At 31.3% G+C, this 20584-nt stretch overlaps 2 protein-coding genes across 13 annotated transcripts; one reads left to right on the top strand and one right to left on the bottom strand.

Annotated features, from left to right (window-relative positions):
• Nucleotides 1–2047: 2047 nt before the first annotated feature.
• LOC111284904 (uncharacterized) lies at nucleotides 2048–17177 on the top strand. 12 transcript variants are annotated; one of them, XM_089746693.1, is made up of 29 exons: nucleotides 2048–2171; nucleotides 2260–2440; nucleotides 2749–2873; nucleotides 3120–3236; nucleotides 3540–3686; nucleotides 3844–4224; nucleotides 4312–4469; nucleotides 6050–6171; nucleotides 6278–6369; nucleotides 6528–6768; nucleotides 6874–6940; nucleotides 7668–7816; nucleotides 7914–7984; nucleotides 8087–8260; nucleotides 8819–8890; nucleotides 10098–10199; nucleotides 10298–10387; nucleotides 11583–11658; nucleotides 11743–11836; nucleotides 11948–12017; nucleotides 12156–12335; nucleotides 12574–12696; nucleotides 12782–12865; nucleotides 12954–13138; nucleotides 13595–13733; nucleotides 13822–13881; nucleotides 14449–14553; nucleotides 14653–14785; nucleotides 16914–17177. In XM_089746693.1, the coding sequence occupies exons 1-28, from the start codon at nucleotides 2082–2084 to the stop codon at nucleotides 14764–14766; spliced, it is 3609 nt and encodes a 1202-aa protein (XP_089602819.1). In that variant the 5' UTR covers nucleotides 2048–2081; the 3' UTR covers nucleotides 14767–14785; nucleotides 16914–17177. The 12 variants fall into 12 exon arrangements, with proteins under 12 accessions (XP_089602819.1, XP_089602821.1, XP_089602820.1 ...); XM_089746695.1 differs by lacking the exon at nucleotides 16914–17177 and adding an exon at nucleotides 15637–16137 and having other exon boundaries at nucleotides 3844–4200; XM_089746694.1 differs by lacking the exon at nucleotides 16914–17177 and adding an exon at nucleotides 15637–16137 and having other exon boundaries at nucleotides 3844–4209.
• A 500-nt stretch (nucleotides 17178–17677) lies between these two features.
• LOC111289772 (uncharacterized) lies at nucleotides 17678–18391 on the bottom strand. The gene has a single exon (XM_022881087.2). It carries the CDS (start codon nucleotides 18255–18257, stop codon nucleotides 17835–17837), a length of 423 nt encoding a protein of 140 aa, XP_022736822.1. The 5' UTR covers nucleotides 18258–18391; the 3' UTR covers nucleotides 17678–17834.
• Nucleotides 18392–20584: the final 2193 nt, after the last annotated feature.

The raw sequence follows: 20584 nt of genomic DNA, 5'->3' as shown, positions 1-20584 counted from the left end.
AAATGATTAATCTTTGAGATGTTATATTAAAATAATTTTGCTTTTTATTAGATATTTCTAGCGTTATTCTTATTTTTTATAATGTAAAATAACTATATATTCTAAATTGGAAGTAGTAAGATTTATGTCCACATATAATTTTTTATATATATTTTTTCAAATAAAATCAATGAATTAGTACTCAAATATGCAAATATTTGCACAAATAAAAAAAAAAAATACTTACATCCAAAGTTACGAGTGTAATCGAATTGAGCCAAACTTATATAGTAAGAAGTTTGAATTTTATTTTGACTCAAATTTTGTTACTCATAATTTAATTCGAGTTTGATCAAATTTTAATTTTTAAGTTCGAGTTTTACTAGATATTAAAATCGAACTACTCGAATTTATTCGATTAAATTAAATTATTCGAACTCTTTCGATTAAATTTGTTTAATAAAAATGAACTTGATTTTCATACTTGATTTTAAGTTTAATTATATGTTCAAATTATAGTTCAAAATAATATATAAGGTACTATACATGTGGATAAAATATTAGTTTCTAATTAAATAATAAAAGTATATTCAAATTTAAAATTTTTATTAAATTTGTGAACTACTTAATATGAATATTAAAATATTCAAACTTGATTTATTTGATAAATCAAGCTGCTTGAGTTTTTATCAATAATTATCGAATTAAATTCAAATTTTATTCAAACTAAAGCTTTGTTTATTTCGTAAAAAATGACTTTTAAAAAATAATTTCACATTTCATATATTTGTTTAGTAAAAAATTAACTAGTCAATATAAAATGATTTACTGGTCAATAAAAAATGAAATCATTTTTTAAAAATTTGTCTTATGGAATTGAAAGGGAAAGATATTTAAAAAAAAAAATTGTTTATAAATATAACTATATATTAATACTTTTGAACATAAATTTACTTATGAATAATATTATATTAATTAATAAAATAATATTATATTAATAAATAATATGATATGAATAAATAATATATTATTAATATAATATATGAATAAAATATTAATAAAAATATTATAATATATTCATAAATAATATTATATATTAATAAATAGTATAATATTAATAAAATATTATTATAAATAAATATATACGAATATATTAATATTAATAAATAATATACTATTAAAAATATTATAATATATTAATAAATAATATACTATTAATATAATATATTAATAAATAATATTAAGAAATAATATTATAATGTATTAATAAATAATACTATATTAATAAATGATATAATAATAAATATTATTACTTTAATTAATAAATATTATAATAATATATGAGTAAATAATATATTATTAATAAAGAATATACTATCAACATAATATATTAATAAATATTATTAATAAATAATATACAAAATAAAAATAGTTTTATTTTAAGTATTTTTTATATTAACATAATATTTTAATATTAAATACTATTATTAAAATATAACTAGTTTTGAATATTAATAATTTTAATAATAAAAAATTTTAATACATTTTAATAATAAATAAATTTTAATATTTTAATTGTTATATTAATAGTATTTGAAAAAAAAAAACAAAGCTTCTAAAAAACAATCTAACACCGAAAAATATTTTTTATTAACTCATTCAAATAACAAAAAAATTTTTAATTAAAAACTATAAATATTTTTTTTAAATTATATTTGAAAAATTATTTTCTTTACAACAAATGAAACTTAAATCTATATAACTTGCAATATTGATATTAATGTATCATTTCCCCTAGTATCCACGTCAATAACCAGAAACAGCAAAACCATCCGCCGTCTTACACCACCGATCACACAAAGCAAAACGACAGCGTATGATCTCGTTTAAAACTCTAAAAATCAGCATGACGGGGGTCGTTAAACCTCCGTTCCGTCCCCAATTTTTTTTTATTTACCTTTTTTCAAATAAAAAAATGTAAAAAAAATTGTTAAATAAGTATAATCCCCAACAATTTTATAATTAAATCTTTCAATTTCTCTGTTTTATATAGTGGTGAACACAGACAAAGAAAAAACAAAAAAAAGGAAACCCAGAGAGTCATGGTTTCAACGAGACGAAGTGGATCTCTCTCTGGTAATAAGAGATCTTTTTCTTCCGAGGATAAGCCTCCGTCTCCAAAACGGCAAAAGGTGTCAGCATAAAACGCATCCGAAGACGATTCATTTTTTTTTATTTTTGGGTTTTGAGAATTGACTTCTTAGTGGGTTTTTATATCAGGTGGAAAATGCGGAGAAACCGATGCCGGCGGCGGAGAGTTCCAAAGAAATGTGCGCGCCGCCCGCCGTGGATCCCGGAGATTGTGGGAACGGCGAAGCTCCGATCACCGGAGAAAACGTGAACGCCGGGAAGGGCGAGACATCACCGGCTGCTGTCGCGGTGGTAGCACCGATCGCTGATGGTTAGTTGTTAGTTTTGAGCTCTCCATGATTGTCAAATTTCTTTGTAATTTGAGTTTCATTTTAGTGAATTTGGATTTGCATTTGAGTTTTGAGATGCGTCATATCTCGAAATATCTTAGTGTCACTTTTAGTGGGGTTTTGGATTTGCTTTTTAGTTATTTCACTTCTTGCTTCTCGTTTCTTGAATTTAAGCGTCGTTTGAGTAAGTTTGGATTTGCATTTGCTTTTATGAAGCGTCCTTGTTTCTTTTTCGTTGAATTCGAGAGTGTCGTTTGGACTGAATTTGGATTTCCTTGTTGTTTTAAAGGTTCTGCGTCTATTGGGTTGGATAAAGGGAGGAGTTCAATCTCTTCATGGAGTATTTACCAGAAACAGAATCCGAATTTCGAGACTTCTATACCTTGGTGTAGACTTTTGTCGCAGTCTGCACAGGTAAATTTGAGCCTTTTTTTAACAAAAACATCTTTCTAGTAGTTGGTCTCTGTTTGCTTGATGTTTGACATGAAAAGAACTGTACTTTCTGATTATCTTTTGGATAAGAATCCTCTCGCTGTATATTTAAGCATTTTGTTACAGTAAATTTTAAATCTCTGAACTAGCGGTAGTCTTTCTGTTCTTTGACTTAAATCAAGGTTGTGATATGACTTGTAATGAGTTGGGCATTTTTTGGAACTGCAGAATCCTAATGTTTCCATTTGCATATCAAATTTCACAATTGGCTCAAGCAAACACTGCAATTTCCAATTAAAGGACCAGACAATTAGTGCAATGCTTTGCAAGATAAAACACACCCAGGTATCACCTAAATTTTACTGTCGATCTGTTGCTTTTTCTTGGATTGATATAAAATGAAGAATGCTTCTGCATGCACAAAAAATTTTACACTCGTGTGTGATCCTAAATTCTCCTTTTTGTGGACATCTTGAGTTGGTCTCTGTAGATGCATTAGCCCTTTGGATTTAGGGTTTTCTCTTTTTGTCTTCCTCCTTTTTCTCAATGTTTTGTTTGGGCAGCCATTGTTTTTATTTTATTTTGTGGAGATAAACTCCTTAATATGTACATGCAGTAAGAGTACTCATTATTTCTCGACATGATCAGCGTGAAGGAGATGCTGTAGCCATGTTAGAAAGCATTGGGAGCAAGGGGTCGGTGCAAGTAAATGGGAAAGTGGTGAAGAAAAATGCCAATTGCGTTCTTAAGTCGGGTGATGAGGTGGTCTTTGGTTTGCTGGGAAATCATGCTTATGTATCCTTTTCTTCGGTTTGAGGGCAATTCATTAAAGTCCATCTCTTTCTTGTTGAGTGTTATTATTGTGCTTTTACTCTTCTGTGTTACTGGTTATGTGGTTTCTGTGTCCTTGCTTATTTTTGTTATGTCCTTAATTTAATTTCTGTTGATTTAGATATTTCAGCAACTCATGACTGAGGTTGCAGTTAAGGGTGCAGAGGTCCAGAATACTGTTGGAAAGTTCCTGCAACTTAAGAGGTCAGGAGATCCATCAGCTGTTACTGGGGCTACCATACTGGCATCACTTTCAAGCCTAAGGCCAGATTTGTCCCGCTGGAAATCTCCTTCTCAAGCCAGCAGTAAGATCCACCAGGAGGTGCCTACACATTCTATTGTTCATGATGCCGCAGATGTTGATCTTGATGGCTTGGAAGGAAACTCAACTGCAAATATAGGGAGTGATAAAGTTGCAGAGGTTGGAGCAATCAACAAGAATCTTCCTCTTGATTGCAACCACGACTCCAGCACAGAGGCAGGCAATGTAAAACTCTCTGGGGTGAATGATTTGCTAAGGCCTTTCTTGAGGATGTTTGCTCCATCAACTAGTTGTAATCTGAAATTGAGCAAAAGTATCTGTAAACAGGTATTGGACGAAAGAAACGAGTTGGTGAGGGATTCACAGCCAGTGTCGACATTGAGTATGTCTCTCCGCCGTGCAGTGTTCAAAGATGACATTCATGCAGGAATTCTTGATGGCAAAAACTTAGAAGTGTCATTTGATAACTTCCCATATTATTTAAGGTATAATATTACTCTGTTTAACCTTTTCTTTTATCAATTTACTTGTACAAGGAGAAATTGCAATCGTAATCAAATATTATGTTTCATATAATAAATTAACGCAGTAAATGAAACAGATAAACCAACATATAACTGGATAAAGCTAACATAAAGTTGTATTATACCCACACACGGTAGGACTTAAACCTGAGACCTTAAGGTTCTAGGGTCTCCTTCACTAAGATAAGGCTTCATTGGCATTGTCTCTTTTCCTTTAAAGAAAGAATTTAAATGTAACCAAGACTTCTCTTAATCTTTTGTACATTCATTACTATCTCCCACCCATGGAGGTACAAATAAAAACTCCTGGATGTGATTCCATGTTAAAGTTACTTGGTTGCTTTCTCTTAATGTTTTCATACCTGATAAAATCATGGCTTGTGAACATTTACTGTTTAAATTGGGTGCCAGAAAATTTTTACTAGAATGAATGTTTTGGCAGCCATTTCTTTAGTTTTGCATTGTTACATTCTGTTATTTTCCTGAATCCAAGTGAAAGGGTTTGGTAAAGAAATTTGAAATGTAAGTTATCTTGCAACTCAAATTTTCCAATATGCATAGGGCCGTCAACAAACCTACCAGTTTTATTCATGAATACAACCACTCTCTTCTATTTATGATTTCCTGGTTGCCTGCATTTTCGGAGCTAGCAAAAGACAACTAACAAAATAAATTTGTTATTTTTGGTCTGGACTGGGCTGGGATAGAGCATTTTTCCTACCGGTGCTGATCTAGCTGTTTAAGATTCAAAACTTAAATTTCAATGAAAATCCCTTTTCTAGCCATGAAGGAAATTGGGTTCTAGATTTCTATATTAGGAGTTAGAGTATGTAGAGTGCAGAGCCACTTGAATGTATGTTAGACATAGGTTTTTGATAGACTATATGTTCTGGGATCTGGGGCTTCTAACTTCACCTAAATCTAATAGAATGCTGGGAAAATGGAAGGAAAGGAAAAAAACTAAGTTAATTGGGAATTGTGAATGATAAGTAAATGAAAGTTTATTCAAGAGAAAGGAGTGAAGGTGGGAAGGGATGGATGAGAGAAGTATTGCAATGTTCACTGACTGTTAATGCTAGAGTAGACAATCTAAATAAGTTATGAATCATGAATTGTTTTCAGTCTAAAAAAGGAGCTCTATTAATGAGCTCGAGAGACTGCTAAGGGGGGAAGGGACAAGAAACAAATAAATTAGGCATTTTGATTACCTTTCTTCGATAAATTTGTGACCATGCAGCTATGTGACGATACAATAACTGATGATTCTGGACAGGGTGTTTAATTTACCTGAGATGAGTAGTAATTCAAGATTGTAACGTGAAAGGTTTTGTCTGATAGTTGTTGGAAGTATCCTAGCTGATGTTCTGTCTCTATGCAGACCTTACACTGTTCATATGATAGCTTAGCTATTGAAGCTTATGCTATCTTTTCTTCTATGCGTTCTCAATTCTTTTTCCTCAAATAAATGGAAGTGATCAGAGTTGTTTGGTTATTTATTTATATAATGGTGTGTCATTAATTAGTTATTTCTGTCTTTGCAGTGAAAATACAAAAAATGTGCTGATAGCAGCTTCATTTATACACCTCAAGCACAAAGAACATGCAAAGTATACCTCAGAGCTAACCACTGTCAATCCACGAATTTTACTCTCTGGTCCTGCAGGTGTGCGAGAATATTTTGTTATTTTTGTGTCAATACAACAATGTGATGCTTGTATTAGTAGCATTAAACTGCAAATTTTTTAATTTTTGTTCAAATGTATATGCAGGGTCTGAGATATATCAGGAGATGCTGACAAAGGCACTTGCTAATTATTTTGCGGCCAAATTGCTCATTTTTGATAGCCATTCTTTTTTGGGTGTAAGAGATCATTAATTTTACGGGCTATTTGATTGCTGGCATTATTGCATTCATGTGGCTTTCATTATCCAACTTCATTGTTAGCATATGATTGCTTCCCAAGTCAAGATGCTAAAGGCTCATTAGTTGGTGAATTGTCAATTATAAATATTTTGTAGGGTTTGTCTTCAAAGGAAGCTGAGCTGCTGAAGGATGGAGCCAATGCTGAAAAATCCTGCACCTGCACTAAACAGAGTCCAGAACCTACAGATTTGACCAAGAGTTTGAGTCCAACTGTTGAAGCAGAAATTTCAAGCCCTGTGGCTGCCCCTACATGTGGGCCCGACTCTCCACCAAAGACGGAAGCTGATACAATGCCTTCCTCATCTGGGTCATCTAAGAATCAAATGTTTAAGATAGGTATTTACATTAGGTTTTTGTGTTGTTGATGATTCAGAAGTCTTATTGTTACTATTATTATTTGGATTTACTTTTGTGATTATTGTCCTAACATGGAACATCCAGGTGACAGAGTAAAATTTATTAATAATTCAACTTCAGGCAGCCTATATCCAACAGCATCTCCATCTAGGTACTGCAAACTCTCTCATCTCTTTTTGGGGATATTCAAAAGGTGGCTTGAAATCTGCATATCTTCTCTTCTCATTTAAGCATCTAAATGAATTAGTTATTGAACTTTTCTATATGTTTTTCTCTGAACCGGATAAGGAACTCATGTTACTTTTCTTACTAGATGGACTGCTTTCAAATGTCTGTGTGGTCCTCAGCAACCTATTGTCCAAGGAATCATATGATAAGAATTAAAGAATAGCTGAGAAAATTTGCTTTAAAAGCCTGTTCTACACGTTTTAAATTAATTGAAACCAATGTAACAAGTTTTTGTGATATTTTGTAACTATAAATGCACTTCTACAGTCTTTTAAGCTAATAATAAAAATGCCCTTCTACTTGATCTCAAACTCACTGAATTTTTTTTTTTTTGCTTTTTTTTTTAGTTTTTTTTTTTGGGAGTTTCTTTGCTTTTCTTTACTCTCTCCATTTTTCTTCTGGAGAGATGAGATTAGCTTATACCTACACTCAATTGAAAGTAAAGGCAAAACTTGAAGGAAATTAAAAAAAAAATTTTGTTTTGTTTTTGGTTAGTAATTTCATTGAACTCATTGAATATCGCCAGCCATGTATTTTCTTAGTTGTATCCTATTTCTCACATGTTCTTACCATTTTTTTGTGGTTTTTGTTGTGACAAGTTATATCTTTATTACCATATTCTAATTTATTGTTATCAATTTAATCTACAGAGGCCCACCTTATGGGGTTCGTGGGAAGGTCATGTTACTCTTTGAGGACAATCCTTTCTCGAAAATTGGTGTAAGGTTTGATAAACCCATCCCTGACGGTGTTGACCTTGGAAATATTTGTGAGGGAGGCCATGGATTTTTCTGCAACGGTAATGTCTTCCGCATCTCTCAATGTATTGTGTCCATGTTTAAGCTTTTCTTACCTTTAATTATTAAAGCTCTCTCTCTCTCTCTCTTGCTCTCTAGTTTCTGATCTTCGTTTGGAGAACACGAGCAATGAGGATTTAGATAGATTACTCATTAACACATTGTTTGAGGTGACATATTCTTTATCTTTGAATAAGTATATGATTCTTGTCTGACTCTATGGTTTGCTTCCATCATTGGCTTCTTATTAACTTAATCTGATCTTTTATCAGGCTGTATACAGTGAGAGCAGAACTTCTCCTTTTATTTTGTTTATGAAGGATGCTGAGAAGTCTCTTGCAGGAAACACAGACTCTTATTCCACATTTAAAAGCAGACTTGAAAATCTTCCTGATAATGTCATTGTAATTGGTTCACACACTCATACTGACAATCGTAAGGAGAAGGTACGTTTTTTTTTTTTATTTTGTTTACCTTTTCAGACTTGCCCTCTAACTTGTCTTTGATACATATTTTTTTTTTTTGAGTCACTGTGTTTTGATACATTAAGCTAAACGAATTCACCTTGTTTTGGGGTTGTGAAAAGACAAAAGTAGGACAAAATCATTATTACAGAGAATTGGAAATTAAAATTGCGAAAAGCAGAGAATTTCAGTGGTAGATTGATGCAAAGAGGAAGTTAGTAGTGCTAGTGACAAAAGAAATGTTGTTCTGCAGATAACTGCTTATTGACTTATAACTGTTATGCAAGCAATCTCTATAACCTTTATGTGCCTATCCTGACTTTTATCTATGATCCATGTTTCACGTAGCATTGGGCATTAAATACCGATTTTTTGTTTTTAGTCTGTGGCAATCTTCTATCATAAATAATCAGAAAGTTTTGTGATAAGAGTACATTTTCAACCTTTTTATTTTTTTTTCATTATTGTACATTCTAGAGTAATATGGCTTCTCCAAATTTATAAGTTAAACGATTTACACTTTGTATTTCATCCTTGCAGTCACATCCTGGTGGCTTGCTTTTCACAAAATTTGGTGGCAGTCAAACTGCTCTCCTTGACTTGGCATTTCCGGTAATGATTCTACCTTTTGAAAAGACTCTCTCTTTCTCTCTCTCTCTCTCGTGGGGCTGCCTAAATTATGGTCCTATGGATGTTTATATTTATTTTATTTACTGTTGTAACTAATGGCACTTGTGGGTGGTTTTCGCAATGAAGGGTGAAAAAGCTGTTTGCATATCAATGCTTCTTCAGGGTTTCATCCTTTTCAAGCTTTTGATTATTTTGTAATAAAAAATGCTTGCATCATAAGTCCTTCATACTCTTTAGCATAGGAAGCTCTATACCATAATTTTGTAAATATAGTTTTGCTTTTGATCTCATGTAATTTATTCTTTTATCTTTTTCTTGGATGGCTGGTTAGCATGACCCAATAGACAAAACGCTTTTCTCTATCCCTTAAACCTCATGCTTGAAAGATTTAGTCTCAATTCTTAGTATAATCTCTAAAGGGCTTTACTAGATAAACTGGCATTTTTATTCACTTCTTGCTTAACTTCCTTTCTTGGAAACAAAAGGTCATAGTTCTGGATTTTTACAATGATGTGTTTGGTATGAATGGATGTCTGGTGACATTTGTTAAGTGTTGCTGATGAACAATTATTGGGTGAAAAATTATGCAGTAACAAACAGTGGTTCTTGACTGTACATATCATTTCCTATATAAATTGAGTATTTTTCTCAATTTTATAGGTGTATATTATGAAAGGCGTTTAATTTTCTTTCTTTGATATTGCCATCAAAATGCTTGAGTAAAAGTTGTCTAAGCTTTTCTTGTTGATGAAATTCTTGATTGAATACTTTTCAATGCATGACATGTAACTGGAAATGGTACGTTTACTGTTCTTGGGAATTCTCTTCTGAGAACTGATTTTGGACTTTGGAGCATATAGGTAATATGTTGGTCTTGATATTGGGGACCCCTTTGAATTGAATTTGGGATCAATTAACGATGTTCAGTTTCATTTTTCATTGAGCTCTTTAATTTTTATGCTACTTTCAGTTTCAGTTTTGTTGTAAAGATGTTGGAGTAGCTGTTCATATGTTAACAAAATTTGTCTTTCCTGATTTCACCTTAAGCTTCTGTCTGCTCTGCAACTATGATTTTCCTCGCACACATGGGCACATGCTTGCAGACACACTTAACTCCTTTTAGAGGCTATTGCTTAGGTTATTGTTGATTTCAAGAGGTATGATGTTTGTTCTCTTTTGATATTTTCAGGATAGTTTTGGTAGGTTGCATGACAGGGGGAAGGAGGTTCCGAAGGCAACAAAATTTTTGACTAAGCTTTTTCCAAATAAAGTGACCATTCACATGCCACAGGTTTGTATGGTGTTTCCCAATAATAGATTGTGCTTGTTGCACTGTCTGTATGCGAGTTTTAAATGGAACAGATTATTGAAGCTTATTTACTACTGCAGGATGAAGCCCTGCTTGCATCTTGGAAACACCAATTGGATCGTGATGCTGAAACTCTGAAAATGAAGGGAAATCTAAATCTCCTGCAAACTGTTAGTATATCCTTTTCTTTTTGGCCTTTAAATGCTAAAGATTGGTTTATGTTGTTGCTCTTATGTATTATTTGGGGCATTAACTGTCCAGTGAAACTTTTAGTCCTCTTCAGTTAAGTCATTGTGGAGTTTTGATATTCTTATATTGCTATCAAGGATGTCACAATTATGTGGGAGAACTTACCTGGCCAGTCACCTAGATATTATGTAATGGAAACAGTAGTATGATTAGAGGATCTTTTCTCTTCACAAGTTGTTATTTCTAGTTGTATGCCCATTATGTTATTGTCTTGCAGTATGATGTGGTGTATCTTGCACTTTGGAATGTGCACCGATATAAATTTACTTGTGTTTTAAGATAAGGATTTAGAACCAGACGATGTGCTTTCTCCAAATTCTGTATGAAGTTTACTGTTGTTCCAGGGGCGATGACAAGGAGTATTACTCCTTTTGGATGCTGGGTTGGAGTAATATATTGACATCAGATCAATTACAAAGTTTTCTGAAATGTTGAGGGAGTGAGTAATTTCCCAAGGGGGTTTGCTGCTGGGTGGTTTCCTTGTAAGGTCTTTTTGCTTCCCATGGTCAATGGCTTTTATCACTGACAGGAACTTGGTGAGACTGGGGTGGTTCTTCTGTGCTAATTTTCTGGTGTTTTATGTGGAAAAACAACAGGGAAGATTTGATGGCTCCTGAAAGTAACTACACCCTGTAGCATTTGGTTCAGTCTCTCATATGCTGTATTCAGGATCTACTTGGCCATGTGTTAGATTAGTTTCTGAGAATTCTGCTAATTAAATTAATGGAAATTAGGCATGTATAAAAACGAAGTTGGTTGGAGAGTCTACTTTATTGATTTCCAAAGGCTAGGATTTGGAGAAATTGATCTATGAGTGAAAGATGAGATTATTAATGTTTTAACCCTTTGGGAGCTATTGCTCCTTGTGTAATGGGCTTTCTATCTCCCTCCCTCCTTAACTGCTCGGCCCTTAGCTTTAAGTCCCCTAACAAATTAGAGCATGTGATTACCTTTTTTAATACCAGGATGAGGTTTAAATTAGTCTTGGACTTCATCTTAATTGATGCTAAGACTTGAGCTTATTGAATGTTTGATAACTCTGTTGACATGCTATAGTTATGGATGTGGCATTTTGAAAATGATTACTATTATTATATTTTTCATTTTTGTATGCAGGTTTTAGGTCGGAGTGGGATGGAATGTGAAGGGCTTGAAACTTTGTGCATTAAGGATCAAACCCTTACGAATGAAAGTAAGTTTTACTTTAACATATCATCATCTCAAAAATTGCCAATAAATTTGTCCCCATAAATTTATATTTTGGTTTCCATTGCAGGTGCTGAGAAGGTAATTGGATGGGCTCTAAGTCACCATCTAATGCAGAACCCTGAAGCTGATGTTGACTCGAGGCTTGTTTTGTCTTGTGAAAGGTACATGATAGATAATTTCTTATTTCGTTTTACAACATTTTTAACTGTTAACTGCATAGTTAATTGTCAGATGGGAAAAACACAATTATAACACAATTGCTATTCTGGCAGCATCCAGTATGGCATTGGAATCTTACAGGCTATGCAGAATGAATCTAAAAGCTTGAAGAAGTCACTTAAGGTCCTTGTTGTACCTTCCTGCAATATGAGATGCACTACATCAAGTCTCATTTGTGTATTCTGATTCATTAAGCTATAGTGTATTCTTTGACAAATATCTGTCAATTAACCTTCATCGTGGTTGTTTTGCTGATCTCAGGATGTTTTAACAGAAAATGAATTTGAAAAAAGGCTTTTAGCTGATGTCGTTCCACCCAGTGACATTGGAGTTACTTTTGATGATATTGGAGCTCTTGAAAATGTGAAGGATACATTAAAGGAGTTGGTTATGCTTCCTTTACAGAGGCCTGAACTCTTTTGCAAGGGGCAGCTGACCAAGGTTATCTAATATATAGCAATGAGCTGTTTCATTTAAAATTTTGCTAGTCATTTATGTTGATTTGCAATTTGTTTTATTTCAGTCAGTTGTAATGCTCCTTCTGCTTCTCTTTTACCCCCTGATATTTCATTTACCTCTTTTTCATCTAAGTTGTATCTTTTTGTTACTCTTCTATGCATTTGTTTTATTCTCTTAGTTTTCAAGGAATATTCTTACTCTTTAACTTTTATGTGAACAGCCATGCAAGGGCATACTCTTATTTGGACCTCCTGGAACTGGGAAGACTATGCTGGCAAAGGCTGTGGCTACTGAAGCTGGTGCAAACTTCATCAATATATCCATGTCAAGCATCACATCAAAGGTCAATTCTGTTGTCCCTTTTAATTAATTTGGTTTTGCTATGGTATCATATCTTATTCAAAATTTATGTATCTATTTTGCTGCAGTGGTTTGGTGAGGGTGAGAAATATGTTAAAGCTGTTTTTTCCCTAGCTAGTAAAATTGCTCCGAGTGTCATATTTGTTGATGAGGTTAGTTATTCATTATCTTCAAGTGGTATTTTCAATTTGGGTTTACGACAATTCATTATAATTTTCCTTCCATCTCTGTTGTGAATAGGTTGATAGCATGTTGGGCAGGAGGGAAAATCCAGGGGAGCATGAAGCCATGCGTAAGATGAAAAATGAATTTATGGTGAACTGGGATGGTTTACGTACAAAAGACACAGAACGGGTTCTTGTACTTGCAGCCACAAATAGGCCTTTTGACCTTGATGAGGCTGTCATTAGAAGGCTGCCACGTAGGTAAAGTATCACTTTGGCTCCCTTGGAGGAAAGAGAAACAGAAAAATGGAAATTATGCCCATTTCGCTTCGTTCCCTTTTTTTTTTTTCAACCAATGCAACCTGTGGGAATTCCATGGTATTCCTACTTTCCTGCTGAGAGTATTTCCCGCTTAGATGATCTTATATTTTTAATAGAAAACTGCAGAGTGAAAAGGCCTTCAATTTCTTTTTTAAAACATATTTTCTTGTAGAGGAAATAGTTGTCAGAATTTATAAGAAAAATTATTTTCCCCTTTTCTTTCGCTTCGCTTTTTCAAAGATTACTGTTGCTATGTTTCATTGATAACCCAAATAGATCCTTTGGACTGCAGTCCAACTCTGGCACATAAGCTATACTTGTGCATGTATCACCAGCTTACTCCAGTTTGACTTGTGGTTTGAGACCCATCTACTAATGGTTTGGTACTTTTGGCAGATTGATGGTAAATTTGCCAGATGCTGTAAATAGAGCAAAGATACTAAAGGTTATTCTTGCAAAAGAGGACTTGTCTCCTGATGTCGATTTTGATGCTGTTGCGAGTATGGCAGATGGATATTCTGGGAGTGACCTTAAGGTTACATTGACTACACTTTTCCTAACTTTTGATGAATTTTGCTTTGGAATTTCTTAGGTGACTGCATGTTTACTCTGTTATACTGCAGAATCTATGTGTGACTGCTGCACACCGTCCAATTAAAGAGATTCTGGAAAAGGAAAAAAAGGTAGGTATTCTGGCCAATGAATATGTTGTTTACTTTTTAATATATAAGGATTTGAGCTCTATTTGTGAATTTGACAATGTAATGATGATGACTTCATGAAGTTATGATTATTAACCATAGCTAGATGGAATGAGTTGATCTTTGTGGTAAGAATTGCAATCGTGATGTTTAATGTTGAATTGACCATGTTAGACTGGGTAGATTATTGAAGATCACGCATTCCCTAAACAAAGTACTATTCCTTGGTGTGACTTTTCCAAGTTTATGAATGAAACTAATTCAGAAGGTTAAAGCTTCGAGTGACTGGCTTTCAACCATTATAAAATGGTTGACTGCTAAGATCTAATAATTTTTTTCGTAGATTGATATATTTTGTTCTATACGTACTGTGCTAAATATCAGTTTTTAATCTTTTTAATTTACTAAAATAGAGATGAGAGGTAAAACAAGGATAGTTCTATGGAATCTATGTTCAGATACAAAAATAAAAAAATAAAAAAAGCAAGAGATCATATCATTATTTGCATATCACCACTATATTTTTAATAGTTTCAACATTGATGGCAGGAACGAGCTGCTGCTCTAGCAGAGGGCAAACCTCCACCACCTCTGAGTGGGAGTGCTGATATACGCCCTCTAAACATGGAGGACTTTAAATATGCTCATGAGCGGGTAATTGAAAAAATAAAAGTAACAAGTAGTTCTCTTATCCTAAGAAAAAAGAAAAAAAAAGTGTATCTAATTAAGCGACTTCATTTTAAATTTTAACAGGTATGTGCCAGTGTATCATCCGAATCTGTAAACATGACTGAGCTGCTTCAATGGAATGAGCTCTATGGCGAGGGTGGTTCAAGAAGAAAGAGGGCCCTCAGCTACTTCATGTGAAGGCTTCTTTGTACAAAAGGTTCTTTTCTTCCAAAATTCTCTGTTCTTCTAAAACCCTGTATGCAAGTAATTTTGCTGTGCTGTAGCCTGTGGGGGTCTAAATGGGGAGCCATTTTGTCTGTAAAATGAAAGTATAGGTTTTTAAGTTATGTTGTTTCTAACTTCTCTGGCTAGCTTGGAGATGGCCGGTATTTCAAGGAAGTGAAACCTTCCAAACTTCTGGCTTGGTTGCACTGCCTTTATTTTGTTCCCCATCTCCTTGATGCCAGCAGGAAGAGCATGTTCTTTTTTTTTTTTTTGGTATTTAAGTAACTTAACACCCCATGAAAAGAAAGAGAGGTGGCTGTGAATATATTTATAGTGTTTTTTCTTTTTGTGTTTTTCAGAATTCATCAATAAGTAATGCTATCATATTTGTTTAATTTTCAAATATATATGATTATCTTATGTCAATGACAATCGCATTGGCGACTGAAATTAGAGGGTTAAATTAGGGATGTTAATCTTACCTAATATAGCATCTGTTTTGTATTTATACTTTACATATATATTTATATATATTTAGTAAATAGGTTTTTTATTAAATAATATAAATTATTATTTCAGATTGATTAAAATTAATATATTTTTATTAAAAAAATTATTAATATATATTTATAAAAAATATCTAAATATACAAAAAAAAAGAGAAAATATATTTTTATTTTAAAATTACGGGTATGGGATTACTCTTTAAATATCATCGGGATGGAAATAAAAATAGAGAGATTTGAAATATTCATTGGATATGAGTATAAAGATGAGTATAATATAAAAATTTGAAACAGAAATGTTTTATCTTTTTCATACTCTGACAATCTACATTCTTAGGTTAAACTAAACAAATCCATGAATGCATTTTTGTGGTCAAAATCCCGAAATCATGAATGCTAGAACCAAAGGAAACCCAGAAATATGAGGGAGGCTAAGCAATGTTATCTGGGACTCTGGAACATCCTTCTTTAGGAGAAGTTAGATCGCTTTCTTGTCAAAGTTACCTGAAAAAAAGATGGGAGAGCCTCCTTTGTCATCCCTGCCTTCTCTCTGATGATCATAAATAGTAATGCTGCTTGTAAGTTTGCTTTTACCTGTTGCCAGAACAGGACCCAACATTTCCCTTGTGGCCAAAAAAAAAAAAAAGTCGCCTCTTCACTATCTGCAATAAGATTTGTTTGGTTTTTTTTTTTTTTTTTCTTACGAAAGAAATTACAGAGAGAGAAGGAATTAAAGGTATTTAGATTTCACATTCAGATTTATTAAATGTTATTATTGAAAGGTGATTATATAAATAAATTGAGTTAGTATTTAAATTTAAATTTCAAATTTATTGAATGTCATCGATTATATAAATTAACTGTATTAAATTTTTTGTATTCCATATAAGTATGCTTTTTGACTTTATACTTGGAGCACCTTGTTTCACCAAAAAAAAAAAAAAAGTCATTGTAGAAATTGAGTCCACTTTTAAGTTCATGAATTAAAGCAGTCAATAGTTATTACCATGCAGAAGATAGGAATCAAAAGGAAAAAGAAAGTAAAGGCCAAGTTTGTTTTGGTCTCCTCTTTTAAAATGATCAGCACGTATTGAAATTAAGACACCGTAGAACTTCAGGCCCGTGTGTTTTCAAAGTCAATAGTGCACGCCGTCTGCCACTACAACTACCCAATACCCTCAAATACCTGCGTTATGGGAACATATCCGAATAAAATTTATATGAAATTTATAGGTCAATTTCATAAAATTTTTTATTAAAAATAAATAAATAAAAAATATAATTCAATAAATTGATAGAGTTTAATGTAAAAATTAATAATATACAAAAAATTATTAAAAATATTTTTTATAATTTAAATTTGATATATATTTATTTAATGATAAAAATTTTGTTAATATTTTTATTAAAAATATATAAAAAATTATTAAAATTTTGTATATTTAATTTTTGTGACTAGATTTTTTAATTAATTTATTTTAATTTTTATTTACTTATTTTTACTAAAAAATTTTATCAATTTTATTTATGAAACTTCGTGTAAGTCTTTTTCACTTATCGGAGGTCATGCAGTGGAAGGCTGAGACTTGAAACTGATCATTTCGGCCATTGCAGATTCTTCGTTGATGAGTTGGCCCTCCAAGACAGGTGACAGTAAGAGGAACGATTCCGTGACGCACCAGAAAAATACCACCCTTCAAAGCAAAGTGTACAGAAATTGAAGAAAAGAGAAAAGGACAAAAGCATTTTTGGGTTCTAGGCTTTTAGCCAACCCAATGTGGAAAAATAAAATATTATTCCTCAGAAAGAGCTATATCTCAATTTGTTTATCAGTGTTTTTTTATTTCATATTTAATATATATAAAATATAAAAATTATCATATTATTATTTTTAGTAAGTTAAACATAAAAAATATATATATATTTTATTAAATTTATATATAATTTTTATTAAAAATTTAAAATATATAAATTTTATATTTTTTATATTATTTTTATATCGTATTATTTATTGTATTTATGCTACATCATTGCAGTTAAAAAGTAATTAATATGTTAATATATATATATATGTATTTATTAGATTTATAATTTTATTTTAAAAATTCATTAATATATACAAAATTTATTCAGAACAAATAAAATTCCTTATATAAAAAAAATTTGTTGATTCCTGTACTTTTGGCCTACTTATATTGAATTTGAAGATGGAAACGCGAGAGACGAGACTTTCTTGAAGCCTGGACTGCGGATTAAGATTATTAATCAGCATCCATTTCCTGTATATCAGGTCGGAAAAAAATTATAAATCTTAAAACAATTACGTGAACCCTAAATATGAATTCGCATCCATTTTCACAAGCTGGAAGCTAATAAAATTTCAAAAAGAATGAATTATCTATTTAACTGGTAAAGAATCATAAGTAATTACAAGAATATAGTGAAATGAATGACGATGAGTCCAAAGAACAAATGAATCAACAGAGACAAAGCAATGAAAAGGGTACAAAGGAAACAGCGATGGCCAATGGATCATTACTGCATCATTACTCTGAATTCCTCAAAGCTGAGAACCCCATCTCCATTGAGATCAAATTGGTTGATCATCACCTTACATTCATCAACTGACTTTGACTCCCCAAGTTTGCTGAGCATTTTCTTGAGTCCTTTGGGTGTGATGAACCCTAATCCATCTGCATCATACATCCCAAAAGCTTCTCTCAAATCCTTCAGCTTTTCTTCTTCTCCGCCTTCCTCCATCAACTCTATTAGATCCTCCAAATCCAACAACCCATCCCCATTCGAGTCCAAGGCTTCCACTGCATCTTCTGCTTCATTTAACAGCAACTCACTACCCATCTGCCCCAGTCTATGGCTCAACTCAGACGCTGAAATTTTCCCATCTCCATTTTTGTCGAAATACCGGAAAACTCGTTCATATTCTTCACTTCTCATCATATTTCACAATGCAAATCGAACAGGCAACCTCAACAAACAATACTGTCAGAAAAAAACCAGCTTCTGATATTTAGTTTTGGATTCAAACTGTGTTATAAGAAACAAGAACAAAGAAAGAAGCTAAAGCTTGGGGGATAACTGGATTTGCATAAATGGTTAGTCGAAACCAATTTTATATAGAGATCAAGGTTTCAACGTGGTGGTCAAGGCCGTGTCTGTCCCTTGTGTGCCAGTCTTGAACCGACTTATCTATGATGTTATGAAGAAAGTGCTGTGAATTTTCGAAACTTTAAAAAAAAGTGTTCAACACGAAGAAGAAGAAGAAGATAGAAAAAATGGGAACTACCTTGAATCATCGTTTTATGATGAGTTTTCATGTAAAATGAATCTCAAAAGGAAACCGGGGACGAAATAGAGACCGTACAGATGAGTTCAAATGTATATAGAAAACTATTGGCTTAACTGTCAAAACGAACTTTAATTTCCTTTGTTTTCAACCAAAAAAATATTATAAATAAATGGAGAAAAAAAAGGCAATTTAATTATAGTTAAAACTATCATCTAAAATTCGATACGATAATAAGATAAAATTTACATGAAATTTTTAAGTGAAGTTTGTGAATTTTTTTAAATGATTTAATAAAAATTTTAATAAAAAATTTTGATAGATTAATAGAGTTCAAATATCAATAATATTTAAAAATATTATTTATAATTTAAATTTGATTGATATTTATTCGTAAGTAAAAATTTTGTTAATATTTTTATTAAAAATATTTATTTAATAAATATATCAAAATTTATTAAAAATTTATTAAATTTTACACATTTGATTTATGTAATGAAATTTTTTAATTTATCAATTTTAATTTTTAATTATTCATTTTTAATAAAAAATTTTAATAAAAATCACAAATAAATTTAGCAAAATAAAATTTTTTTTATTTTTATATTAAAATAAATTATGATAAATAATTTTTATATAAAATATAATATTAAAACATAAATTATTAATGTTTTATATAATATAAATATACAAATTATTACATTTAATTACAGTAAATGTTGGAATATGGGAATTGCGTGTATTTGGTTGGTCAAACGTCGTCAGGTGCGTTTGGTTATTCACAAATATAAATTGCAAGTGGGGGAATGAAAATGAGAATATTCTTTATTAGGTATTACCAAATCCGTATTTAAATTCAATGGTGCCTTTATTAGTTATTCCTAATTCTACAAGATAGTATACCGATAAATTATTAAAAGACGAAAATGGGTATATATTATAAAAAAATTTAAACTCAAAATTTAATTTAATTAATTAATTATTTTTAAAAATTAATATTAAACATATTTAAAATTTAAAATTTAAAATTTTTTATTATCATATTAGGATTTTTTTTATACCGAAAAAAATCAGAATTTGAAGTCAAAATTTTTTTAAAATTATTATGATCAAAGTTATTAGGCTGATGTAAGATTGAAGAGGTTTTATTTGCCTAAAAAACATTATACTCGTTGTTATGGGACGCCATACCAGCATAATCCAATGAAGAAAATAATGTAAAATTAAAAGGAAATAAGAAGGGCAAGCGGTGGGATTGAGATAAATTTAATAATTTGTATTATTGTATTATATAAAATATCAGAATTGATAGTCCGATCCGTTCTTGAAGGTTTTCGATCAGATTCGATCTTATAAGGTTGATTTTTTTTTTAAATCAAATTTTTGGTCGGATCGAAGAGGGTAATGTTAATAAAAAATCAAGATTGAATCGGATTCGAATTTTAGGTAAACCTGACATGATATTATATAAAAATTATTTTTAATTAATTAATTAATTTTTTATTTATATAATTATATATTTGTACTTAAAAAATAATATTTTATTAATTTTGGGTATGATCGAATCGAGTACGATTTATATAATATCACGTAAAGTCGAGATCGGATATGAAAAAAATAAAAAATTTTTAGATCAAATCAAGTTAGGGTTTTATAAATATAAAATTGAGTTGGATTTGTGACGAGCAAAAACCTGTTTTGATCTGTTGCCAATCTTATAAAATATTATATTTATATCGTATTTTATACAAAAATTATATATTATAATTCGTATTGATATAAAAATATAAATAATAATTTTTTGATTTTATTAAACATATTTATGGTTTTTACAAAATTATAAATTATATTTTTGTATTTTTTATTCATATTATTTTTTTTTATCTTTTCCTAGATAACATGGGCCAAAGCCCCTAATCTACCGTTATCTAATTGGGTCAAACTGAAAGCCTGTTGGTTTTGGGATGGTTTAGAAAAAATT

The sequence above is a fragment of the Durio zibethinus genome, chromosome 17 (assembly GCF_047325235.1).
Source record: "Durio zibethinus cultivar Kanyao isolate XHJ-2024 chromosome 17, ASM4732523v1, whole genome shotgun sequence".
Classification (NCBI taxonomy): domain Eukaryota; kingdom Viridiplantae; phylum Streptophyta; class Magnoliopsida; order Malvales; family Malvaceae; genus Durio; species Durio zibethinus.
This window is presented reverse-complemented; position numbering and strand designations above follow the sequence as displayed.